The following is a 27,168-nucleotide window of genomic DNA, read 5'->3' as shown; positions in this document are numbered from 1 at the left end:
TAGCTGATTGTAAAAGCTGAGAATGCAAGGCACAGGAAGGAAATGTAAGCATAAAGCTTCATGTTCAGAACAACAGATATGAATAACAGGAGGGAGGCAGAGAATGGGGTTGGAACATAAACATGAAATATGTGCTGGAGTCCAAAGAAGTGCTGAGAATTGAGGGCAGAATCATAGGATGCTGTTTTATTTTAGCTTCACGAGAGACAAGCTGTTTCCCTGACCTTTATTCTTCCTATCTGCTAGTGTATGGTATATATTATAAAAAATAAATAGGTGTGTGTGTGTGTGTGTGTATATTTATGCATATACACATATCTATGTATATACATGTGATGGATAGGCAACTATTTTAAGCAACAAGGTGTACGTGGATAAATACTTCAAACACCTGAGAGCTAAATTGCCACAGCCAGATTCCACAAGAGGCTTTCTGGTTCCTGTCCTTACCATGTCTCTCACATGTGCTGCAGTCTGTGAGCCAGAGCGTTGCCATCTCTGGGTCACTGGGAAGTGCTATAGCTGAGTCCTGCCAGGGCCAGAAGGCAACAAGGCCACAGAGGGAAGTATTGCCCTTAAAATGCTTTAAGCCTTCTGTGCCCAAGAGCTGGTGTGTTCTCCCCTTCCTCTGCTGCCCTCAACTAATACCAATTGGCCTGATAACATATATTCCTTATCTGCACAAATTTTGGCATACTTGTATCCCTAGTCCATCAGAACTACAAAAATTCTCTGCTACCACAGCAAAATGATTTAGCGTGAGGTGTCCCTGCCCATGGCAGAGGGGTTGGAACTAGATGATCTTAAGGTCCTTTCTAACCCTACCTATTCTATGATTCAATCCATGTTAATTGTGAAACGATGACATTTCCCTGTTACTCAAAGGTTATTCTCCTTTCTCTCCCCCTTCCTGTTGCCAGCCTCTGCAGCTGCACAGGCCCTTTCAGCCCAAGGCACAGGTCTATTTTGGTGCCTGCCTGCTCCTTTTGCTCTAGCTGAGTGCTTTGAAGACAGCTTTATCGGTGCTTTCTGCACCTGACCTAATTGGCTCTTTCATTATAGCAGTGTACGCAAGCAAGGAAAAACTACAAAAAATGGTGTTTATTCCTATTTGTTAATGGTGTGCGAAAAGGAAGGACTTCAGACCTTGGGAAAGGGCTCCTGCCAACTGAGTACAGTGACAAAAGACATTTTTAAAAGGGTTGGGATATTTGGATTGGGGATTTAACACAGACTCCTGCAATTGACTCATTGTCTCATGCTGTAGAAGCTGATGCACAGTTTAGTCCTCCTGGGAGTATCTAACAGCTGGATTTTTGGCTGAAGAGACTGGGACAACATCTGGCCTTGCTGTTTGCTTACGTATTGTGCAGAAAGGGGGTATTCCAGGCTTTTAAGTTTCCATAGAGTGGAAAATCTGCTTCTCCTAAGCTTGGGACTGCTCCTGCATCCAGGCAGGTGCCAGCCACTAACCCAGCCCATGCCTCTTAATGAAGCCAGGTGGGAAGCTGCTTCCTCCCATCCCAGCCTGGCAGCAAGTCTTGCACGGCTGGAAAACCCCATGTCCTAGGGGAGCAGCAGCTGCTTGGGGTCTGCAGTGGGCACAGCAGTAGTGGAAACAGATGTGGCCTTTAAATAGACATGTTGCTGTCTTGGATTAAGATTTTCTCCGCCCCTTCTCATAAACTTAGGAATTGGAGCCAATGGAAGGTGCCAGAATCTGATTTTTTACAAATCTGTGTTATTTTTAGCCTGGTGACATCAGTGTGTGCCTAACCCAGGAGCAGCCTCCAGCACTGAGAAAAAAGTTTATTCCTTGTGCACATTTGCTTTACTTTCCTTTAAGACTTGTTCCATGTCATCCTGGTCCGTAACTTGGTACATCCCAGTCCTGTGGCTCAGCATTTGTGCAGAAGAGGTTAATGAAAAGCCTGTTTGCTGACTGAACATTGGCTTTTATGCTCCTTCCACACTGATCTGCAATTAAAAATCTCACAACGATGTGGTTTCTACTTTAAATGCCTCGTAGCCAAAGTGAAATGGTTTGTTTGTTTTCATTTTAGAATAGGTTCTGCGGTAGTTATTTTCCTCTGCAATTGCTGGGGTTTGATTACACAGATCCCTGTTGCTCATCGCAGTGTCCTGAATTCCAAACAGTTCAGCAGGAGCATTTGTTGGCATAGGAAATGAGGCTGGTGCTTTACTGCTTCTTTATAGTATAGCCTAAGAGGAAGAAACCCCTTTCTGCTCAGCCTCTCCTTTGTGGGAGGATGCTGCCTCCTGCAGACTACATTTGCCAGCAGCAACTGGGGACCAGGAGATCGTGCCCTCAGTTCTGGTTGATTTTGTCAAGTTAGTGACCTTGGACCAAACAAAATGGTTTCTTGGGGAGGGATGGGAGGGATGGAAAGAAAGGGGAAAAATACCTGTGCATGTTGGCCTGATCTGTCAACCAGAGGGAAGCTGAACCAAGGGCGCTTGCTGAGTGTGCTGGGGTTGAAGAGCCAGCAATGCTTTTTGGGGGTGCTACAGGAGTGGGCTGTGCTCAGCCCCCCATCAGTAACCAGGTAGTGAGAGCACATGGAGAGGGAATTTTGCCTCTTGATATGAGTTAAAGGTTAGAATTTAATTCTCTATGGGGAAACCCCAGTGCAATGATCCACATCCTGTTGTGCAGCATCGAGGCTGCACCAGCCCCTCTCCTTGCCTTGCTGGATGTTTTAGGAAGCCTTTCCTGCTCCCAGTGACGTTTTTAGGCCTTTCTTCTGGAAGGAGTGAGGCTCATAGTTACATAAACACATGCATATTCATGCAGGAGCCCATGTAGGACACTTCTGGCTGTTCACTGCACAGGGCTCTGCGTGGCTCCTGCTGCATGGGGCTGTTCGTGGTCATGGACTCCAAGTTTGGATGCTTATCTGAACCGGTTGGATCTGGGAGTACAACTACATTTTGGTTCAGACCAGAACTCCAGCATGCCCTTGTTTCCTGCATATTTTTAGCAGTGAAATGCATCCAGCCCAGAGGCAGGGGCTTTTCTGTGCATGGAGAACTTGTCCTGGAGGCTTCTTGGGTGTTGGGTAGGGGGACAAAACTGGTGCAGTGATTAAATGTGATGGTGAGTGTAGTGTTTTACCGTGTGGCCAGACTCCTTTGGGAAGGGAGCTCTCTGTTATCAGGAGTAATTGTTGTGGCTGATTTAATGAGCAATGTCCAGTGCAAATGTCAACAGGCTCATTAAGTTTCCTGGCTGCCTTCCAGTACTAATGTCCAAGAGGTATATGATTGTCCTGGACACACGCTTAACTTTGAGAGTGGTGCAGCACATCAAGATATGAAGTTGCTGATTAATACACATGGTCAGCTCACCCCTTCACTGCTGTGGTGCTTGTGCTCTGTTCATAGTCATGACTTTTTCATCTGTTTGATAGAGATCTTGCACCTCCTTCGCTTGATAACTTAAAATCTCAACGCTTCTGGGTTTGGGTAGGTGACTGTGCAGCTGGTTCTCTCTTCTCTGTTTAATTGTGCTTTATCTGTGTAGGTCTTTGAAGCAGTTATTTCTTGGATAAACTATGAGAAGGAATCTCGCTTAGAACACATGGCTAAACTGATGGAGCACGTTCGCCTGCCCCTTTTGCCCAGAGATTATCTCGTACAGGTTAGTCTAATAACTCTAATACTTGCACTTGAGCTGCGTGGTAACTCTTCAATCAATGGCTTGGCTGTTTGTGTCTGAGATGGGTAATTCGGCATGTCGCTGAGTCAGTAAACAGAGGAATAAAAGGAAAACTGGGTGAACTCTGAAATCAGTGTGTGTGTGCAGAAACCTTGTAGTAAATGTGACCTGTGCTCTGCCAGGCAGTGCTGAGAGTGGAGCTCAAGCCTCGCTTGGTAGAAGCATTTAGAAGATAATACCTTGGGATTCTGCACCAAGCTGGTGCTGTTACTTGAGCAGTTTTTCCCCTAATGCACAGGTAAATTGAGCTTTATCAAAACACATTTTGTGATAATTTTGGCTTAAGATGTGTCCTGTGCTTAGAGATGGGTTGTGTTAGTGGCAGGTGAGATGCTCACTGATGTAGTTGGACTTAGAGATTGTTCTTGGCAAGTTAATTCCTGGGATCTGGGCCTTAATAATGAGCTGCAAATCCCCAAAGAAGGGGTTGGCGTACAGGCTGTTTGGCTACTGTGCTTTTATCATGTGTCTAAAGAACCAATAGAGTTGAAATAAAATGAACCCACTGTGGGTTTTTTTTCTTTCATCAGTATGTTCTGATAGAGTAAAAGATATTGCCTCTCCTTAGAAATTCTGGCTCAAATAAAAGAAATTACCTGGTTTTGTACCCAGATTCCTGGTGAATTCTGCTCTGCAGGGATAAATGTTTGGCAAAGGGTGGTAAAATTGAGGGAACATTGCTGCTTGTGAGTGATACTGAAGCTTGGATTTACGGCTTGTGTTTCTTTGGGAAGAGGTGGAAGTCTCCTTGTGACCTGTGCCACCAGGTACTTCAGTTTAAATGATCTTTCATGTGTGTGAATGTTCTCAGACAGTTGAAGAAGAAGCTTTAATCAAGAATAACAATACCTGTAAAGACTTCCTTATCGAAGCCATGAAATATCATTTGCTTCCTCTGGATCAAAGGCAACTGATCAAGAATCCCAGAACAAAGCCGAGGACTCCCGTTAGCCTGCCAAAGGTAAGATGGGTTTGTTGCTTTCTGTCACCTCACGCTGTTACTGGTGGCATTTTCTGTCTTTGAAAGGAGCTGGTATTCTTACATCTCACTAATTCCATGATAATCCTTTGAAGTGTTTTACTCCCTCTTCTGGTACTGCCTGTGCCCACCGAGGATACATAATTGAGTTGGATGAACTGAGTTAAAGCCTCAGGAGAAGCAATATCTCTGCTCCCAGGGGCAAAGGGCTGCTCCTCAAACATGTTGTCAGCTGCAGCTGGTTTTGTGAGTAGCTTGAGAATCACTGACCCGTGGAGTGGCAGCGGGCAGCTGCCTGTAGTGCTCAAAGGGTTTCTGCTGGCTTGTAAGCACTATTGTGGAGCCCTGCTGAGGAGGGTCACGGTAGGTGTCTTTCCTTTTCCTGTATCCATAATCAGAAGCCAGGAAAGCAGGAAACAACAGCACCCAGACCTGTGGGCAGGAAGTCTGAAGCAGATTTTAATAGACTCAAAGCAGCTACTGAATAAATAATCCTTGTTATTTATTCCCTGCAATGACTCTGCACGTGTGTGATGCTCTGTCCACTGCTTTATTAGAGAATTAAAAATGACAACAGAAGCTGTTTTCCCTGTGCCCCAGACATAAACACAGTTTGGCACAGTGTCCCTCAACAGACTGTTGCTGGAGTTATTAATAAGCATTTTGGAGATTGTAAGACATCAAAACCACAGTGGGTTTGTGAGATAGTGTATGAGATCTGTGCAATGAGGGGCTGTTAAGATGTTTAGATGTTGGACTGTCCATTGAGAAATTGTCCTTCTGCAGAGTGTGTTGGCATGCTTTTTCTGCTGTCTGCTTGCTGGTGCTGAGAGGAAGTTGGTAGAACATAGCTTTGGGGTATCATGAAGGGCTGTTGTGACCCTTGTTGAAGGACTAAAGTAGCTAAGAATAAAGCAAACAGTGAACCAATGAGTTCAGAGGTTCTCAACATCTACAGCATGACCTACGAGTACAAACGCAAACCTTCTGCAGGTCTCCCTTCTTTTTAGCTGTAAAGAAAGAGAAGGTGATGATCTTCAGTAATCCTGTTACTGAGAGACTTTCATGTGGTCTGTTGGTCCTGCTGGTGAGGGATTAGCATTAATTCTGTAATCACGCAAAGCTTTCCATGGAAGGCTGTTACACAACTCGGAGTCAGGCTGCTAATTTAGACTCACTTTGCTTCCTAATGTCATGTTCTCATCGTTGTAGATCAAACAGCTGCTATTTTCAGGCTCTTCACATGCTTCAAATTGCTGTCTAGCTCTGTGCTTTACAACAGCCCAGACTGGAGTTGAGCTTGTTACCCGGGTGATCTCAAGTGACAATCTTTTATCCCCTCAGCTACTCACAGCTGCCTCGCAGAGGTTAAAGCCAGTTTCCCATCTACTCTTTGACTATATCTAAAGCCCTGTTATCTTGCTTCTAGCTCATTGGCCTGGTAAAAATCAGACTGTCTTGAGCAGTGTTTGCTCCTCCTGATGTGCTGAGATAAGGGGAGCAAATGCTCCCTCTTGATAGCCATGGAGGGTTGAAGGAAACAGGGGGTGTTCAGAACAAAGTGCAGGTCAGTCTGTTTGTAGGTGCAGGTGATTTGGATGTGTGGTTGGTTGGTTTGCAGTGCCCAGCTGGGGCTCAGGTGAGTGCAGGTTCCTGGGACCACTGCAAGTCAGCAAGTCCATGGGGAGTTTGTCCCTGTCATGCAGACAGGGCAGATTTGGGAAGAGCCACACTGCGTACTGTCCACATCTTCTCACTTTTCCAGTGTCCCCATTTGCCAGTGAGGGAATGGAGTCTGGGGCTGGGTGAACCTTTAGCCTGACCAGAGCAGTTCTTTCATTCCAGAGATGGTCTTTGGTCACCTTCACATAGATCTTCTCTGTTTATAATGAATTTGGGACTTAATTACTGGGTTTGCATCAGTACATATTGCAACCAGAAGCCTTAATGAAGCTGACAAATCACTTCCTTCAGCAGCCCAGCACCCTAGGTGTTAATAGTCCTGGTGATTCCCTGGAGTGTCATCTCCCTGCAGGTGGCAATACAGCTGTCAGGCTTTATTTGCTAAGTGGCATCGATTGTTTTTAGCACCACCATAGAGGTAATGACTAAACACTGTGCTGGCTGTGGGAATTACACTGGGATCTGCTTCACTTATAAATACTTATGCAGGGAACCTTGCACGTACCATGGTGCCAAAGCGGTTTTGTGTTTCCTGGGGAAATAGTGCACGTTGTCCCCATTGGAAATGGTAAAGAAGGTTTATTTAGTATTTAGTGTGCATTAAATTGGAGATAGCTTTTTCCCTCTTGGAATACAAGTGACTGAAATAGGTGTTGCTGCAGAAGCTTGTAGTAGGCCTGCAGCATGTTTTTAGCTTCTTGTCTTCCCTCTCCAGGTGATGATTGTAGTGGGTGGGCAAGCACCCAAAGCCATTCGCAGTGTGGAGTGCTATGATTTTGAGGAGGAGCGGTGGGATCAGGTTGCTGAGCTTCCCTCCCGGAGATGCAGAGCAGGTAATGAGAACTTTTGCTGTAACCTTCTTTGTTTTTCATTGTGCAGCTCTTCAGCACTGGATACAGGTCCCTCAGTCATCTCTTTCAACCAGCTTTCCTTGCTGGTTTCCTAGTGAAAATCAAAGGAGCTGAGTCAGTCCCTCCGAGTGCTGAGGAGTGGGTGATGGAGATTTGTAAGTTGAGTGTTCCCCTGAAGATGTCTGACAGGGCTGTGAATGTGGATCACCATCTGGTGTTCTCTGTGTCCCAGAAAATTACTCATTCAGGTGTGAAATGCATCTGTGCCTTATGATGCCATTTATTTATGTGCATTTCACCTTCCATATGACACATATGTTTGATCATACTAGGTTCCACTGCTCTTAACCTGCAGAAGAGGCCAAGGATGTGCCAAGGTTCTGCTTCTCCTCCTTTCTTACACACTCCGACAGAGGTCTGATGACACTCACTTCCCAAAGTGTTTGTAAAACCTCTGTAAAGTCCTTCTCCTCTTTTCTCAGGTGTGGTGTTTATGGCTGGCAATGTTTATGCTGTCGGGGGCTTCAATGGCTCTTTAAGGGTACGGACGGTTGACGTGTACGATGGCGTGAAGGACCAGTGGACATCCATAGCCAGCATGCAGGAAAGACGAAGCACCTTAGGCGCAGCCGTGCTCAATGATCTCCTGTATGCAGTGGGCGGCTTTGATGGCAGCACTGGTAGGTGATGGGGCAAAAACCGGGCAGTGCCTGACCTGACAAATGTGTTCAGAGACCCCTGCAGAGCCTTAGTGAGATTCCTGCCCCCTTCCTCTATGATTTGTAGAGAAAGAGCCAGGGATTGGGTTTACTGCATGTTGTAACTAACCACATGCGTGTTCTGACCCATCAGTAGTGGCAGGGAATCTCACTCTTGTGTTCTTCTTTAGTGATACAGCTTCTTCAGTCTCATTCTCTGTGTGAATATGCTTTTTCTGGACTGAAAGGGGATTTTTTCCTTGTTTTAGTTATATTTTTCATAGCAACACGTATAAAATGCCAGCGTGGCACCTTGTGGGGTATGTGTGGCTGGGATTTTTCTTGGCATAACTGCATGTTTAGATTCACACCTCTGCCTCTGCTCTAGAGCTTTGCCACTTGGTTAAGCCCTAAATTATCTCAGCTGGTGATGAGTACAATTGCAACAGGGTTTGGGGGTAGTTTCTAAACCTCTGCATGGACATTTTGTAATGCTGGAAAGGATGGAGGACTTCTGGGCTTGGTATCTGGACTCTGCTCCATCTTGGTGTCCCCAGCACATTGCAGGGGCCATGGGGTAACTATTTCCAGCTGCTGAAGTGGCGTTGACACATTGGTGCCAGCCTGAAAGACAAGGGATTAGAGAATTGGGTTACAGGAGTGTGGGGGGAATTAGGGGCTTGGGAGGAGGTGGAAGGCAGATGAAAGTGCAACACCAATCTTTTTTTCTTCTCTTTTTTTTTAATTAGAAAACCTGTGTATCCCCTTTTTAACTAGGTCTGGCATCAGTTGAGGCCTATAGCTATAAAACCAATGAGTGGTTTTTTGTGGCTCCCATGAACACAAGAAGAAGCAGTGTTGGAGTTGGAGTTGTGGAGGGTAAGAAAATCAGCAGCCATGTCCATCAAGCAAATGTTACTGTCTCAAAGGGAAGCCTGAAAGGTTGAGTGCAATAGGAGGGGACTGCAGGGACTGTTCTCTAGACTTGTTGGTAAAGATTTATTTTATATGATGTAATTGCTGCAGCTTTTCCCATTCTCTTCTTTATCTTAATGAAAAATCATGTGTACCTTTCCAAGAGCCTCAGACCCATATCAGCCCAGCCCATGCCTCCTGTGAATGCCATTAGGTGTGTGCAGGATTCTTTCAATCCATATTCTTCCTGGGCAGCTTCTGGCTGGTGAAGGCCAATGGTGGCATGTAGTGTATGCTGGTGCCATCAGGAAAGAATAGGTTTAAATAGGAACCTTTTCTTCCTTTAGCACAATTGCTTCTGAAGCAAGTGAAAGGGGTTTTCGACCTTGTCTTTAACATGGCATATACCAGTTTGCAATTAGTACAGTGCAGAGCAGCTGCTGGCGAGAGCCTTGTTATAAACTGCACTTTGAAGTGGTTTGGTTTGACCTGTTTGTATGGGGAATACCTGAAGTGTGCTTATGTGTATATGTGAGAAGAAGGAGGGAGATAAAGTCAGAGTAAATAGTGGTGGTTGTGCTAAATTTATATGTTTATTTCACAAGCATCTCCTTCAAAATTGGCCCATGAGTGAAGTGCTGGGCTGCTGGGAGTCAGTGGGATTTGCTGAAGGGATTTGAATGAGAACAAATACCATGTGTGCTTGTGAGAGATGCTTTTCTATGGACACTTTTTCTACTGGAAACATGAAATCCTTTCCCTTTGCTTTGTTTGAAAGAGCAAATAAGCGTTGCACATGTTGGAGTCCATGAGAAACAATAATGAGAGCATGTGATGGGAAGAAGAGTTGATCATGTTGTAGGGAACAAGCTGCAGCTTGTTCATCTGAATGTGATAAAGATCAATCTGATATCTGTGGGTACTGAAAACATCTAATGCTTGATGCCAGCCAGGGAGCTTTATCTTGTCTTGCCTGGTCTGGCACTCTTGCCTTGAGTCATTAACTAACACCAGGTGGGTTGAACCAACAGCACAAATAAGAGTTTGAAATGTTTCAAGAGACAGGAAGATGCAGAAGGAGCACAGTCACAAACCTGATCCTTGCAGACCTCTCCTAGTGATCACAGTGTGAGGAGGCTGTAAGTGGATCCGAGGGAGAAAGAAAAGAGCTGGCCTCTTCTTGGAGCTTGTAAACACCAAGGAAACAGGAGGATGCAAAAGCGTAGGACTGTAGATGATAACTGCTGGTGGGAGTCTCGTGTGTATGCAAAGAATTGCATAGCTCATTTGCGGCCAGGCTCTGCTGATATGGGTTGAAAATTGGTCTTATTCGTGGGTTTTGTACAAAAAATGGTGTTAGAATTTTCCTACCTATTTGTTGAACTTTGTTAATGGCTGTTTGTTGTAATGAGGCCTGGTTTTGAACCAGAACGCCTTTGTGCTAGGTACTGTGATAAAGAAGCACAGAGAAACTCTGCCCAAGGAGTTTACTGCCTAAATGCAAAACAAGCTGATAGACGATACAGGGAGGCAAGGTGAGAGTATCAGAAAAGCCTGTGAAAAGAGAACATGGTGAAGCATCAGCCTTGTTTCATATATGGCGTAGTAGTTCCATGATACCTGATGGAGACCAGAGAAGCACGTTAGTTGTATATTATTCAGCTTTCCTTGAGCTGAGGGTAGGGAGGGACAAATACCCCATGCTGTGAGGGTTATCTTCTGTGTTGTGATCACTTGGCACAAGTGCACCAGCTGGCCTCAGCTGTGCTAGCAGCATTGGTTGCTTTGGATTTGGCCCAGGTTCTTCAAGATCACGTCTAGGTTTCCATGCAGGTATTAGATTAACATATGAGGCTGTTGCATATTTATTGCTCATGTGATACAGTCATTAATGTACAGTATCGACCTTTGACAGCACATCTTGCCTGAGCAGGAGGAAATGCTCGATCAGCTTTGATGTTACCTCTTCTCCTGGGCCAACAAGTCATTTGGAAAACCCTCTGGGCTTTTGGCTTCTAATTAAGCTGTTGTGTTGTTTCTTTGTCTTAGTTGACAGCTTTAATAGATTTAAATACAGTCATGTGAGTCTACTTCAGATCCTTCCGCTAGGATGTTCCCCAGGCATCCCAGCAGGTTTAGGCACGTGTCCCAGGGCTTCTGTCAACCAGGATCTGTCCTCACCTGGAGCTGTGAGGCGTGATGGTAACATACATCAGTTGTAGCTGTAGTGCTGATGCCAACGTGTGTCTCTTCCAGGGAAGCTCTATGCCGTGGGGGGATACGACGGAGCATCCCGTCAGTGCCTTAGTACCGTCGAGCAGTACAACCCGGCCACCAACGAATGGACCTACGTAGCTGACATGAGCACTCGGCGCAGCGGGGCAGGTACTGGCTCCAAGATGTGTTCTTAAAGGCAGATGATCACTGGGTTCTCCTCTGCTCATGGAAAGGAATGAGAAGGGTGTTTTGGCGTTGCAGGGCTGGCAAGTGCAACCTGTTATTACCATCCTTTTCCCATGAGAGGAAAAACTATAATTGCTTGGAAGATGTGTGCTGCTCTCCTGACTTGGTTAAAATCTTGCCAAATTGAAATGAATTTCTCGATTAATGAAATGATGTTCAGTGTTTCCAAGTAGCCTTGCTAACAGGTGCAGCTCACTTACAAGCTAAAAATCAGCTTTCCAAATTGCCAGCTGCATGCTCAGCTGGGGACTGGAAAGCCCAGCTGCACCTCCTTCTCTGCTGTCGTTTAGGGGATGTCAGGTGGGTTTTCCTTTTGGATCTTCTCTGCAGGCATCCGGTGGGTGCTTTGCAGCACAAAGCACATCTGCACTGGGTGGTGTGCTGGTCTAGCCAAGGTAACAGAAATAATCTCAGGTTGTCCCTGCTGAGCTAGTTTTTAGTGTACCTTTTGCTGGCAAGAATTGGTTATTAAAGGAAAGGACAGGTTAAAAAAGAGTTATATTCTAATCTTGATGGTTTCTTATTTACTATGTGACGTTAGACTAGGTAAGCTCTAGTCCTTTCTGTGGCTGTTCCTGTCTGAAAGAGATAAAAACTTTTATCCATTGCATTTAAAATGATCTTCAGATATCTACGGTCGTGTAGCTCAGTGTGTGCAGAGGGTCCTTCCTGATGTCAAGGCTTGGAGTTCTCATTGTACAGTACCTAAAGCAGCAGTTGCCAGGAGATGGCCAAGCCTGGGGGCTGAGATGACCCTGCAGGTTAAGCAGTGGTGGGAATTCCTTTCTGAGCTGGGCAGCTGAGAGGCTGCTCTCCACACATGGTCTTTCTTTCCTCACTCTAATACCTTTTCCATAACTCCAGGAGAGGCAAATACGATCACACACTGCTGGTTTGAATTCAGTTGAAGAGGTTTTTAGTATTTGCTCGATGCTTAAACCAAGCTCAGTGTTAGCTTATAGGAGAACAGAATGAATAGCTCGTGTTGTTGACAGCGTGTTGAAGCACAGCAAAACAGCTTGTGCCTGTAAATGGATTTTAGTGAATTGTCATTGTTTGAAACACTGAGTGCTGCTTTGCAAGTACATCCCCATGTGGCAAGTCCAGTATTAGGGAATTTGTACTCACCTGCCAAATAGCCTTGCAATTCTCTGTTTCCAACGTGAAAGCTGAGCTCCTCAGGTTGTGGTTGTCACCCAGATGCCCCTCCAGCAGTCTGTGGGGAGGGGACAGCCCGGTGCCACTCATCCCCAGTGATGCTGCAGCGCGTGTCTGTTGTACCCCTCCATCGCTGAACCCGTGCTCAGTGTTGGCATTGCCATCCCGATGCTGACATCTAGTGGAGGTGAGGACGGGTGTCCTCAGTTCTCTGGAGTGATCCCAAACCTGGAATTAGGAATCAGGCTAAAAGCAAAGGGCCGCATGACAGAAAAGAGCAGGCAGGTGGAAACAAGGTGGGGTGGGATGCAGTGGTCAGGGATGCAAAGGGAAGAAAGAACGAGCCAGTCCAAAGAGGTTGAACAAAGGAAGTGTTGTGGGACTAGGCCTGATCTCAGGTAACATCTACCTGAGAAGGGGCACAGCCCTGGAAGACAGGACATCTGCCAGGGGTTACTGTGCAGGTCTGCTATGGTGGCAGTCATGAGTGGGGAGTTGACCACATGCTGGATGATCTTGAGGTGCATGAGGCCCATGTTTTGGATATGCCTTGGAGAGGCCAAGGCGATACCCAATAGAAGAACCAGGGCTGTGCAACCCTTTGCCCTGTACACTTGGCTAATGCTGGGCTCTGCTTGGCAGGTGTTGGTGTTCTCAGTGGGCTGCTGTATGCTACCGGGGGGCACGATGGTCCCTTAGTAAGGAAGAGCGTGGAAGTCTATGATCCAGGAACAAACACGTGGAAGCAAGTAGCAGACATGAATATGTGTAGAAGAAATGCAGGTAACCACAATAAGCTGTTCTGTGGTGTTTGGTTCAGTTATCTGTGTGGGTTTTAATGTGACTAATGTGCTAGTGACGTAAGCGATCGGTGTTGTAAGCGATGAAAGTGGAAGATGAGGGATCTGCTGGGGGATGAATCAGAACATAGCAGGTGATGTGCTGTGGGAAATGAGTTAGCCCGTATCTAACCATCTGCACTCTGCTTTGAGGTGTGTGTGCGGTGAATGGGCTCCTCTACGTGGTGGGAGGAGATGATGGGTCCTGCAATTTGGCCTCGGTGGAATACTACAACCCCATCACGGACAAGTGGACGTTATTACCAACCAGCATGAGCACGGGGAGAAGTTATGCAGGTAAATAGTCAGTGGGAGAGCTGGTAATGGCTGGGGTCATTCATAAACTTGAGGGCTGTCCCTCTTGAAGCTTTGATCTTACATTTTGGTATGGTTTATGTTGTTTTCAGAAGAGGAAGCTTTCATAGAGATAGTAGACACCTCTCTGCAGGCTTGTTGTTGGTCTTTGGCTTTGCAGGAGGACCTTAACCACATCACAACCCAGGAGCTTCTCCTGTGATAACTGTGTCTGTCTGTCCATCCTTACAACAGGTGTGGCTGTGATTCACAAACCCTTGTGACACACAATCAAGCCAGTGCAAGAAGCAGAAGTGAAGTGGATCCAGCTGGGCGGTGTTGGGAAGACGACTGATCTCTGACTTGACCCATCTCATTGCTGTTAACGTCTTAGCATGACCAGTGATAGGTTCCAAACATCATCTGCTCTGCGGTGGATCACGTAGCAAAGCGAAAATCCCTCTGGGGACATGTTCCATGCTAGACACGAAGTGTTGCTTGTTATCTGTGGTGCAATCAACTGTTCTTCTCAATGGCTAGTGTCCTGAGATAGACACCGTGCTTGAACTGCAGGCACTGAGTTTCTTGTGTGAAACAAAACTGCTACGATCGGGCACGTGAGTAAAAATGAACGTTCTGGGTTTCTTCACTACTGATGCTCCGTGCACAATATCTTGTTGAACTACTTACTGTGCCTGGAGGGTGGACTTCACTACTGGGAGCGGAAGCTTCTGAGTACCAGCTGAGAAAAGCAGTCAGCAGAAATGAACTGGAACAGGGTGCTCTGGCTTGAGTGTGCCGCTGTCTCAGTCATATGTTTGTATATGCCCCTGGACTACTGTATGTATCCCTGAAATGCTTGTCGTGTGGTGGAAATAAATACCATGTGATTTTTCTACTTGCCATGAATGCTGTTTGCTGTACGTGGTGGGACCTGCTGGGCAGTGCCTTCCCTGGGGCTGAACCACACAAAACTTGGCAACCCCACAAAACCTGTGCTGCTCTGATGGGGTTTATTGCTCCTGTGAAACAAATCTTGCTTGGATAAGAAAGTATTCCCAACCCATGTATTTCAGCTGTGCTGAAAGCCCCAGTTCTAGCTCTGTCCAGCATCTCAATGCCATTTCATAATAGAGCATTTAAATGTTAAAAGAAATACCTTATGGTGCCATTAATGTAAAGACATTGCGTACAGCGAGAGCCCTCTGTCACCCAAGCAGGGATTAATGAGCCAAGCAAAATACCTGCAGTGTTTTAATGCTTCCAGAGATGGAGATTAACTAATCACTGTCACTGTAATTGCTATTTTTATCTTGCCCATACTGAAGGTGTTCCTCTATTAGTATGAAGAATTTGTAAGATTATTGATACCAGACAAATCTAGATCCAGCTGTAAGGCGGCTATCTTACCTCCCAGATTCTTAGAGCTTTCTGTTTGAGATATTTGACTTTAAAATACATTTCTGTGTCATCTTGTGAGCTTTGGCATGCTTCAGCAAACAGGGGTGGACTCCCAAAAGACTCCCCAGCTAAAGGGACCTAATGGATATTTTCTCTCCTCTTTTCTTGTTGATCTTTTGTTTTCAGCTGAGGCTTTTTGTAGTGGGCAGCTGGCCTGCAGGACCAAATCTGTCCCTGTTAGTGTTGAGCCCCAGCACCTACCAGTGGTGTTCTGCTGGTTTCTTTCTCCATAGATCTGCTATCAGCAGGATTCCATGTGGCCTTCTACAGGAAAAGAGAAAAATACTGATTTATTTTGGAGGGATCTAAGGCTGCATCACCTTGTGCAGCTTTTGCAGAGGAGTGGGTTACTTCTGTAAATAAATACACTTTTAGTTGACATGGTCCTTGTAAGATGGGTGCCTGTGGAGGAAACAGCACCTGCTTTGCTGTGTCAGCTCCCACAGAGGGGGCTGACCTTCATGGGGAGCATTAGGTATCATCCATCTGCTCCTGTTTGGATGCTCTTGTTGCTACAAACAAAAGCAAACTGTCCAAAGAAATGGCAGTTTTATTCTTGATGTCTTCCCTTCCATTGTATGTCAGCTCAGAGGTCTTGAAAATAATAATAATTAAAGAAAATTCGTCTCTTCTGTAATACCCTTTAAATTTTGCTTTGGATTCTACACTCTGCAGTGGAATGTGCCAAAGCAGTAGTGTGACATGCTGCTCTTTTACGAGGTGGAGCTTGCTGTAAAAGCTGTTGAGGCTGGTAGGAACGTGTCCCTGACTGCAGCTGCCTTCAGGTCGGAGTCCTGAGATGCATCTTTACAGTGACATAACAAGGTGATGCCTTGTTTTTGGGCTGACTCAAATTCACTGCCCCAAAAGCAAACACCAAAAGGTGTTTCCATTTCATGCAGCCCACTGGAATAGAGGCTAAAATGAGACAGGCAAAATGTTTTGGTCAGAGTTAGCCTCTCTTAGTCTGACATGACAAGGGTCAAGGGCAGTCATGCATTTGGGCACACATGGCCCTCATATAGGGAATGTAAACCTGAATAGTTACTCTATAGCCCAACTACAGCTCAGTAGTTTGGAAGTTACCAGGTAACCTTCTCACACTTGTGGCATCATGGGAGCAAAGGCAAATATCCAGAGGCTAGGAGATAAAAGCTTGCAGTTAGTACTAGAGAGATGCAAGTCTGAAATCTGCCCTATTTGTCAGGTGTGAAAGGTGGATGTGCTGCTGAAGGCTGGATAATTTCCCCCAGTGCTGTACATCTCTTTATAAGCCTTCCTTGCCTATAAGGAAAAAAGGGTTTTGGTGTTTTTCTGCTATTGTAAGATGGCATTTTCTGCCCATTGCTGGCCTAGACCTGTGGCTTGCTGGACAGGGCTGGGCTCAGAGCCCTTGCTAAGGGTGAATGAGGCTGTTCCTGGCTGCAGCTAGTTCTTGATGGCAAATGACACGTTTCTTCCTCTCCTTCACAAACGTTGCAGTGTTATGCAAGTCAAGTGACCTCGTTTTCCAGCTATGCAATACGAACAACCATAACTTGTGATGAACCAGCTGTTATCCCCTCCCCTCCTTGAGATGCTTTTTGAATTTGTCTGTCTTTGGCGTGTGGTTTCATGTTTGTATTGTTACTTCTGAGCACCTGAGCCAGCTCCTTTACAGATTGCCTTTTTCTAGGACTGAAAACGCAGCATTAGTGATAACAAATCTCACTGTAAATATTTTTATAAGACAATTTGAAATAACTTTTTGATTGCTTTTTATGGTCATCAACGACGCTTCCGTTCAATCCTGGATCCAGTTCTTACACCCAGTGCAGTTTTTGCTGGACGTGATGGAGGTATGAATCTGTTTTCTGCACAGCAAATCACATGTTGTAACTAAGAGCTGGGATAGCTCTGATGTTGATGTTAGAAGGACAGCATTGGGCTTGACATTGTAGGATAAATTGAACTCCATTACCTCGGTCACCTGTAAGCTCTTAGGTTATCAGTTATTTTACCACCATTTCAATGCTCTGATTTAATTTTCTCGTGCCATGTGATTGTTTCCTGGTCAGCTTGGTGGACAAGCTGTCTTTTGGTGGTTTGGTTTCTCAGCTCCAGCGTGGTGCTGCTGGAGGATGGAGGATGCCATGCACACAACAGTGATTGTGCAACCCCTCTCCCAGGGTTCCAAAGCCAGTGTAACTATTGCAGGAGGTGTTGTAAAAGCTTTACAAACCAAGCTCAGGCTCCTTCCCCTCAGTGGTCCTTTGTGAATATGAAGGCTTTCCTCAGCTCTCTCCTGATGTTGGGTCTTTTTGGGGGTCACCATGTGCTGATCCCCTGTGGGATCCCAGCCTTGGTTTTCCCAAAGCTGACTTTGCTCTTGAGGAGGAAGCATCCCCAGGGATGTGCCCCCGCAAAACCAACAGCATCCATGAGGGGATGCATACCACTGGGTTTGCAATCCAGCCTCGTGTGTTAAAGCAGGACAGATTCGCCTCAAGTGATCTGTTTAAACGAGTTTGAATCAAGTCCATCTTTTCCATTTGTGCCTAATAGATAAATTGGGGGTGATTAAAACCATTTTTCGGTTCCTTCAGTTTAGCCAAATCCTTTTTTTGTCCAGATGTGTACAGCACTGTAATTACCATAAATACACTTGGCAGCATTTGCATGACACCACCATGAGAGCTTAGTCCTGTTCTCTCGTTCGCAGTGTTTGGAGACCAAACTCCTTAATACCCAGCGAGGTGTGATGTTTGTCAAGCTACCGTGATGGTTCAACAGATAAATACAGCTCCTTTTAACCTTTGGGATCTGTTACTAATAAACTGTATCAAAAGCAGTTGCCCCCTTAGCTTAACATCATGCCCCCAAATCACATTCCCATGAGCGTAAGTTGTTGCTCAAAGCTACAGTGTTTGGGAGTGTGCTCGACAGGATAGGCTGGAAATAAGTTAATTCACTCCTTTTCTCTGCCTTCATCTTTGTTTATGGGTCTATAAATTATTTTCCTCTACAATGACAATAAATATTGAGAGTTTTTATTTGTATATTTTCTGTATGAAACCCTCTGAAGGGTAATGAATGATTGTGAAATGATTTACCTGGGTGTGAAATCTTTGCTCCTGTAAAGCAGACTCGGTGGGTTCAGTTCCTGACACTGTAACAGAATGAATTGACTGTTTTAAGCTTATTTTCTTAATTAAAGACTTTTTTTGCATGAGTGTGAAGGACCAAGGACTCTGCAAAGCAATTCTTGTGACAACTCTCTTGTCCAGTGCGACGAATGACTCGAGAACCAGTCTTCACTGACATATTTATATTAGCAAAGGAAATCATGTTGTAGTTCCCCATTCTTTAATTTGAATAAAAACTGGACTAATGAAATCTGTCTGGGTTTGTCATGGTTTTGTCAGCTTCATCCTTCCCCTTGCCTCTTTTTCCCCACCTCTTTAATAGAATCATAGAATCACAGAATAGTTAAGGTTGGAAAGGACCTTAAGATCATCCAGTTCCAACCCCCCTGCCATGGGCAGGGACACCTCACACTAAACCATCTCACCCAAGGCCTCGTCCAACCTGGCCTTGAACACTGCCAGGGATGGAGCATTCACAACCTCCCTGGGCAACCCATTCCAGTGCCTCAGCACCCTCACAGGAAAGAATTTCCTCCTTAGATCCAATCTAAACTTCCCCTGTTTCAGTTTTAACCCGTTACCCCTTGTCCTATCAGTACAGTCCCTAATGAAGAGTCCCTCCCCAGCATCCCTATAGGCCCCCTTCAGATACTGGAAGGCTGCTCTGAGGTCTCCACGCAGCCTTCTCTTCTCCAGGCTGAACAGCCACAACTTCCTCAGCCTGTCTTCATACAGGAGGTGCTCCAGTCCCTGATCCTCCTCGTGGCCTCCTCTGGACTTGTTCCAACAGTTCCATGTCCTTTTTATGTTGAGGACACCAGAACTGCACACAATGCTCCAGGTGAGGTCTCATGAGAGCAGAGTAGAGGGGCAGGATCACCTCCTTCTACCTGCTGGTCACGCTCCTTTTGATGCAGCCCAGGATACGGTTGGCTTTCTGGGCAGCAAATACAAACACTGGATTTACTTTGTGTCCTTTGGAGTCGGACAGCAGGACTCACACATGCCGATGCTGGAGGAGATGCTGCCCTGGTGTTCTCCTGGTGTCTGTGATGCTCCTTTCCCAAGGGAAGTTTAAGGCCGTTTGGCTGCTGGGATGCAGGAGAAGAGTGTTTCTCTTCGGGGTGGAAAAGCCCTTGGTTAGGGGCAGCAATGGCAGAAGAGAGAAAACATGAAAAAGAAGCCCCATGGGCTCGATATTTCTTAATAACACCATAAAGTAACACATTTCCTGCACCACTGCGAAGATGAACACACTTAACCAGTAACACTTCTTTTGTCTTACGCTTACCCCTCACAGTGATTAATGGCATTGCTTCATATAATGTTATTCTGCGCCATAAACAAGCACAGAATCACTTGACTACTCAGTGACACGGAATATGCTGAGGAATTTGCCAAAGTGATTAATGTTAACGTTCTTGTTCAGCAAATTGAATGAGATTTAATTGGCACAGCTGCTGAAGCTCGGTGCGTTTGATTTGTCCTTGATTTACAAACTATGTGATCGTGAGCCTTCTCCTCTTCCTTTCATTGCCAACCGCCGCAGCCTCCGCTAAGCATCCTGCTCAGTGAATTACAGGTCTTAAAACATTAAGTGTCTCTGTTTTCAATCAGTCAAACTCCTGAAGAGGCCCTTTAAATGATGCACAACGCCTGTCCCAAAGACCTGATCTGCTTCTTTAGAGCATAAGTGGTTTAAATGTTGTTTTCAATGTCCTTCTTGTACTTCGTTGCATTATACTCTTTCTAGAATGTTCTCTCGCCCAGTGGTGAGTTTGTCCCACTGGCTGAATGCTGAAATACAATTTAAATCATGCTCTTGAAGTCGGAGTTGTTTTGGGGCAGAAATTCCTTTATTTAAGACTTTATTGGTACTTATTTAAGACTTTACGTGATACTTGGTAAGGATCTTTAAGCACAAGCAGTTTCTGCTGCTGAGTCCCTGCCTTCTGCACAGGCAACACCAGAAAGACTGTACTGGCTTATAAGACATTGTAATTGCATTAGAGCCCAATGTATGTGCCGCCGGCTTCTTTCCTCTCTAATTTTCCCCTGGGAAGGAGCATCTCTCTCTGTTCCTCATCTTGCTCCACACAGCTCAGCTTCCCTGAATCTACCTAGAGGAATTACTGGGCTCTGGTTTTCTGACAGAGGAGCAGGGGAAGGCACACACAGGCAGCAAATTTTGGTTCAATTTATGCTTTACTCACAACCAAATCTCCTCCTGGTGCCCCACTCCTCTAATTTTCCCACCCGGAATGTTTTGCCTACTGTGTGTATTGTAAAACAGAGCTCAGGTGTGGATCATAGCATCACAGAATGGTTTGGCTTGGAAATGACTTTAAGATCGTTCCAGTTCCAACCCCCAAAGGAATGAGACGAAGCTTCCAGCTTTGCAAGGTCTCCTGTGCTTGCAAAGTCACCTTGCTGATGTGTGTGGGAGCTCAGCCAGTGCCCTTCCAGCTGGAGCTATGGGCACCTCAGCCAGATTAGAGCTCAGGTCTTAGTGACTGGGAAACATTGGATGCAGTCCCCATCCAACCTGGCTGGAGCCCTTGCCAAGTTACCCTGGGACTGGGTTTTGTGTTCATGACAGGTTTGCTGTTTTCTGATGGAAACTGCAGTATTTGTAGAGCTGCAGCCTTCCAGACAGCTCCAATTTAATGCAGAATTGATAATGCTGCTTACCTGCGAAAGGCAAGGTTAATAAGCTATCCATCTGCATGTTACCGGGTTACTTTTAAGTGCAATAACATATATAAAGCATGTAATCACACATGCTTTAATGCGTTGCTGTAGCTGTTGCATCCCAGGGCACGCATCATGCGCCAGCGTTAGAGCTTTGACCCAGTGCCCAGAAATCCCCAAGGCAGCTGCATGGACCTAAAGCGTTCACAGACCTTGGTTAGTGGAAAAAATGCTGTTGATGAGCTGCAGCTAATCTGTGGATTAATGGAAAACAGCCTGGGACGTGGAATTTGTGGTTACCTGGAAAGGGGATCCTGATAAAATCACTCCAGGAGTGGTAGATTTTGTCTAAATGGACTTTCCAAGCTCAGGCCAGGTTTGAGGGTTTAAATGGCTGGGGGCTCTTACACTAAATGAGTTTCCAAGGTTTTAGGACCTCTCTCTACCACCTGATGTTGTAAATATTTTCTCAGTCCTAACCCATGTGTATCTAATTAGACATAAACCCACACCAAGCAGGGGTGGTCAGCCCCTTAAGGGGAGACCTGAGAGCAGCTCCAGTGCCTAAAGGGGCTGCGGGAAACCTGGAGATCGGCTTTGAACAAGGGCCTGTAGGGACAGGCCAAGGGGAATGGCTTTAACCTGCCAGAGGGGAGACTGAGATGAGCTCTTAGGCAGAAGCTCTTCCCTGTGAGGGTGCTGAGGCGCTGGCACAGGGTGCCCAGAGAAGCTGTGGCTGCCCCATCCCTGGCAGTGTTCAAGGCCAGGTTGGATGGGGCTCGGAGCACCCTGCTCTAGTGGAAGGTGTCTCTGGATGGGCTTTAAGGTCCCTTCAACCCAAACCATTGAGCGACGATTCTATTTCACACTCTTGGTTAATCCCAGTGTTTATCAATATACAGGTTGACACAAACTCCAAGAACAAAAGACCACATCGTCACTGTGAAATGGGCCATTCAGCATGATGTGAAGACAGAGCGGAGCATTGGTCCTGTAACTTGGGATGGCTGCAGCTATAACTGCCCCTGTGGTTATTGGGACCAAGCAGGGACTGCAATTGCTTTGCTTAGGGAGCTACCTTAAAAATAAAAGGGTGGGTGGGGGGGAACCAGGTGAAGGCAAATTACTGAAACCACGAACACCTGGTTGATGCCTTCACCTTAATTGTGACCAACGGCTCTGGCTGCAGGTGCTGACTGCTTCACTTGCACCCATTTTCACCCCTCTTTCCCTGGCCGCTCTCTGCGGGGCAGTTTGACTGCTTCATCCGGCTTAACTTTAGCTTTTTCTTGGTAAGGAATGCATTTTACTCCTTGCTGGTCCCAGCTCTCCTTTAGGGGAGCAGTTTCTGTGCAAGCCGCTGTGGTGGAAGTCATGGAGAGCGGTGCGGAGCGTGAAGGGGATGCACCAGAGCGGGCGTTGTGCTGCCTGTGGCTAGAGGAGAGGACGTGTAAAGTGAGGATGAAGCCGCAGGAGACATGGTACGTACAAAAGGGCTGCGAGCTCTTAGCACGGGGTGATGCGGGGTGTATGGGTGGCTTGTTGCTTGGGTAAGAGTGAATGCAAGCCCCTCTCAGTGCAAATGAGGTGTCAGGCACTGTGCAGAGGGTTGGGGGTATTTGTGCAAGGTCACAAGTCTTAGTTTTTCTCTGCTGTGCTTTCCCTCTACATCCCTAATAACTTATGCTGGGAGAATAAGCGTTGGGACTACTTTAAGCATAGAGGATGTTTTCCCCCAGGGAGGTGACGCATGGAGGATACACAATCACAGACGCTCTCTTTGCTTAACCTGGCCTTGGAGCTGTGTGTTTTCCTGAATGGCTGTTTTGCATTTAACTGCTTCCAGCGCTTAACACGCTTGTTTATAGCACAAGATTGCACCTCCTGTGCTGAGTGGAGCAACACAGGGCTCCCTGCTGTAATCTTGCTGGTGCTGAAGCCCTGACTGCAGCCACGATGCCGCTGCTGAGGGGCTCCAGCTTGTTTGCAGGTGGGAGCCTTGGCTCTGGTTCCCATGGGGCTGTCCCAGCCTGGGTGATGTATTGGTGTTATAGCACTGTTTGCTGACACAGGGTTTCTGAGTACGTAGTCCTGAATGATACATCAAGAGATGCTGCTCTTCCGCTTGGCTTCCAGGGTGCTATTTGTTATTACCTTTGTTCTTTCCCCCTGCTTCAGCACTTCCTCTTTGTTCCCTGTGTGCACATGGAGTCAGTGATGCCCAGCCCTGCAGCTGGGACGGCATTGTGGCTCCAAAGGGGTGTCACCACACTAGTGACAGAGGGGATTCAGGGCTGATGTCCTTGTTCACAGGCCCCTAGGCTATAGGAAACAAGCGTCAGCCTAAGAGGTGATGCAGCAAAAGGCAGAGGTAGGGAAGCGCAGCTGAGAGCAGAGATCCTATCTTCACAGGAGGATATATAGCGATTATAAGAGATTTATCAGGTTGCCACTTGTGCAGGGAGGAGAGGGAGGATAATTCCCATCTGGGTTGTGAAAAATGATTCTTTCCTTAAGACCAAAGTCAATTTATCTTTTTCCTCGGCTGAAGGTGGCATTGAACTTCAGGAGCTATAAAGCGTGTAGGCATCGAACTTGCACAGAAAACAAACCTTAAACCCTTATCCTTGAGTAGACCTGAATTTGGGAAGGGGGATCTGTGTGGGTCTTTTAGGTGCAAGAAAGATGCTTCAGTTGGTTCCTGGAGCAAAGGCAAGCATCTGATGCTAACAAGTGACAAAGTACTTTGCCTGCCCCTCAGTCCATGGTCAAACCAGTACCTTAATGCTTGCAGTCTGCAGTGTGAATCCATAGTTTTCAGCAGAAGTGCTGTGACCCAAACCCGCACCATGAATAAGTGTTAGCAGAAAACACTGCAGTGAAGATAGCTGCTCCTGTGATGAAGAGCTCTCCTGGGCTGACACGCAGGGTAATGCACAGCAAATGGTGTCTGCAAGGCATGCATCTGGTTAGCGTCCGTGGGGAGCACTGGGTACTGCTATCTTCCTCTCCTCCCTGCTCCCCTGAGTGTGAACATTACTGGGTAATGGCTCATTGGAGTTTTAGTAAATAGGTGCTTTCTGAAATACCGATTTTTGCCGTTTCCAAAGGCTGAGAGAAATAATTGCCCATTCCCAACTCAGCTGTGCTCTGGAATGCCATCTACCGTTCATTGCCAATTTGTTATGATTGCACCTTAAATTCATGAGGAAGTTTATGGGTAGAAGATCTTGTGATGCGTTAATCTGTGTGTGAATTAGATGAGTATCTGCAATTATGAAGCAGCCCAAGCATTGAGCAGTATAACAGAAGGGAGAAACACAGACCTGTTAATTGTGGTAGTAACTGCAGGGGGGAGTAAAGCAGGTGAATTTGCTCATCTTTGATAGCTTCAAGGAGCAGGCAGTACCATGGATGCACACAGTCCCAGCTGTAAGGGGGTGTTGAAGTCCTCTGAATAGTAGATGTAGCCTAAAATGAACGCTGGTAGAGGGGAAGTGGGGATTCTCATAGTGAGATCTTCACTTCTCCTGTTGCTCTTCCTAAGTTTCAGGCTTGTAATAATGTCTGGTTTTGGGGATTTTGGTGGTTTAATGAATATGCTTTATTGTCTTGAGTTCTGAAATGAAGAAATAGGTTTTTTTTTGCTTCAATAAAAACAGACAGGAGTTGCTTGGTTTCCAGTGCCCTCCAGCACTTAGGGAAGCTTTGGTCTCTATCACGGTGACTTTAACATTGCAACTGTTAATTTCTCCTATGCAGCAACCACTTAAGAATAATTAACCCAGACTATCCGCCTCTGTTTTCTTGTGTTTAATGACTGTGGATTGGTATGTTTGATAGCTGTTAATATGGCAAGCAAATAGAAAGTCCTAAAAATGAACAGTATAAAGTCGAAAACGGCATCAGCTTCCTCCTGACTCCAGCAGCAGAAATAAAGGCTTCCCTTTGCCACAGCTGGTGCCTATCCAGGGATAACGCAGGTTTTCCCAGGTGTGTGCCTGGAGATATTGGATATAATCAGAAACCTTCCCCAGGAAGGACTTTCTCTCCGTGCTTTTATTGTAATCCCTATGCGTGTTTTGTCCCTTATCCGGTTAATTCCGCAGTTACTGGTGCGTGCAGTGATTTGTGTCGGCGCAGGGTAAGGGTCTGTTTCCTCTCATGCTCTCGGGGCGCAACCATCCCCAGTCAGAGGGAGAATCACTTCGGCACAAAACCTCTTTGCATCAGTGGCAGGGGATGGACGCTGCGCCGGTGACCCCATGGGTTTGGGCGTTCGGATGTGCCATGCAGAGCCGCAGACTCTGGGGGTCAGCACAGCCAAATAAATGAGCTCAAGCCTGGCTGGCAAGAGCCATTGGCAGCAGGGTGTCCCCCTGGAAATAGCGTTATAATACATAAAATAGAGTACAGGAGTGCTGCTCAAACAGTGCAGCTTCAGAACACAGGCTCCTGTGCTCCGTTTGCACATAGATTGGGATAAAAGGTGCTGTAATACAAACCTTTCCTGCTCTGTTTTTAGCTTCAGCCATAGCTGAGCCTCTCATTTGATGGCATGCGTTAAAAATAACTTGTGGACAAGAAGCTGGAGTACTTAAAGTGCATTTTTTTAAGCCATGTAGTTTGTCATCTCTCTTCTGGTGTGAGGAGCCTGATGGGGCAGGGAGCTGAGACAGCTGATGGGATGGGGAGCCTTTGAATTGATCTTGGGGGCAAAACCTGTGCACTGGGAGGGTTATAGCCTTGATTAAGCTAATAGTGACTACCTGTGAACTCTTAGGGTGCCATTTACCCCTCTTTACAGTCTGATTCTCTGCTAAGTGTTAATCCAAAACTCAAAGCAGAAGTTATTCCTTATTGATAGGGGTGGAAACGGGGAGCATGAGGCTGCCTTCTTATCTGCAGGACTGAATCCTGCCAAAGGTTGTGGTGTCCCTTGGGTGCAGGGGACAAGGACCTGGACACTCGGGGGCAGTGGTTGATCCGTGACACTGTGCTGGAGCAGCAAAATGGGATTGAGCCCCCAGAGGTGCAGGCACTGGAAGATGTTGGTCATAGGGACCTGCAGGGAACCTGCTGGTCTGAACAGGGTTTGGGGGCCCTCCTTCTCCTGTTGTGTGTGTCATCTGCACAAGGTTTTATGATGAATGTATCTAGTGTGTATATAAAGGTATATTAGCTGCTTTGAAGGGAGATGGGAGGTGAAACATGCACACCCCACCGGTCCTTACGGTGCCTTGAAGGAGAAGGGTTTGGCTTCTGAAATCCGCATCTTTTTGCAGTTAGCTCATTTTATAATTGCCATTTAAACAAACCAGGGACAGGTTCCTCTAATTTTGCTCTCCCTAGACAATACCTTTCTCCTTCAGTTTGGCCTCTTGCTTTTAATGCGAGATTGCCTGGATTTGATGCCAAGTAAATGTAAAAGCAACAGGCAAACCCAAGATGGGATACTTGGTAAATGTTACCATTACATTGGTTTAGAACTGATTGAGCCCTTTCACTTGTGTATTTTTCCCTTGCCATTTTTAGTCTTACGAAGCTACAACTGATTCCCCAAATCTCATGATTTATGGATGGGATTATTAATGGAACATGATCTCTCCGTGGTGTCTTGAGGGAATTACAAACTTCTTGAAGCTCTTTTTGCCCTTTGGGGAAGGCAAGCAGCTTGACTTGGGCAAGCCAATGTGGAATGAAATGTAACTTGCTCTGTTTGATCACCTTAAAATACCCTCTAAGCTGTTTGGGGCATTTGAGTTTCAGATTTGGACAGACTAACAGCTGACAATTTGTCTCATAACCTTTGCTAGATCCAGCTTTAATTAACTGACATTTTAATGGTCCCTAAGTGGTCACTGGCTTCAATTTAATTTAATTTGCTGGGCATGATTCTGCTCCTATCAAGCCCGTAGCCAAGCTCGTGTTCTCATCCCTGCTGCAGCAGTGCCAGCTGGCTATCAGTCACTCACAGGTGTCGTTAAGAGCTGGTCCAAAGCCCAGGTGTAAGCAGTGTAAGGATGGTGGGAGGCTTCACAAGTTCTCTATGTGAATCTGTAAATAATTGGGAAGTTAGGATTTATTTCTTAAAGGCGAATTCCCTGTTGGAGTTGTGTCAGGTATAGGATGGTGCCTGGAGGGGTGCCTGCTGTGGAGATGGGGACTCTGATGCACATCAGCACACTCGTCCCTAACTCCATTTAATATTACCCCAAACCAGTGATGAAAACCCACAAAAAGACACTAAGAACGTTCTGGTTTGTAACTGT

General features: G+C 46.2%; 1 protein-coding gene across 3 annotated transcripts in view; it reads left to right on the top strand.

Moving 5' to 3' along the window:
• KLHL3 (kelch like family member 3) overlaps positions 1-14,528 on the top strand; it is a 46,673-nt gene extending 32,145 nt beyond the window's left edge. For all 3 annotated transcript variants that reach the window (XM_057409450.1, XM_057409451.1, XM_057409449.1), the window contains 9 exons: positions 3,545-3,661; positions 4,551-4,700; positions 7,117-7,234; positions 7,735-7,932; positions 8,728-8,829; positions 11,122-11,250; positions 13,129-13,269; positions 13,479-13,622; positions 13,875-14,528. In XM_057409450.1, the coding sequence (XP_057265433.1) occupies positions 3,545-3,661; positions 4,551-4,700; positions 7,117-7,234; positions 7,735-7,932; positions 8,728-8,829; positions 11,122-11,250; positions 13,129-13,269; positions 13,479-13,622; positions 13,875-13,903 (1,128 nt within the window). In that variant the 3' untranslated portion in view covers positions 13,904-14,528. The remainder of the gene's footprint in view (positions 1-3,544; positions 3,662-4,550; positions 4,701-7,116; positions 7,235-7,734; positions 7,933-8,727; positions 8,830-11,121; positions 11,251-13,128; positions 13,270-13,478; positions 13,623-13,874) is intronic.
• Positions 14,529-27,168: the final 12,640 nt, after the last annotated feature.

This window comes from Pezoporus wallicus, unplaced genomic scaffold (genome assembly GCF_028554395.1).
Source record: "Pezoporus wallicus isolate ANWC-B61680 ecotype Strahan unplaced genomic scaffold, APGP_CSIRO_Pwel_v1 contig_8166, whole genome shotgun sequence".
NCBI classification, from domain to species: domain Eukaryota; kingdom Metazoa; phylum Chordata; class Aves; order Psittaciformes; family Psittacidae; genus Pezoporus; species Pezoporus wallicus.
This window is presented reverse-complemented; position numbering and strand designations above follow the sequence as displayed.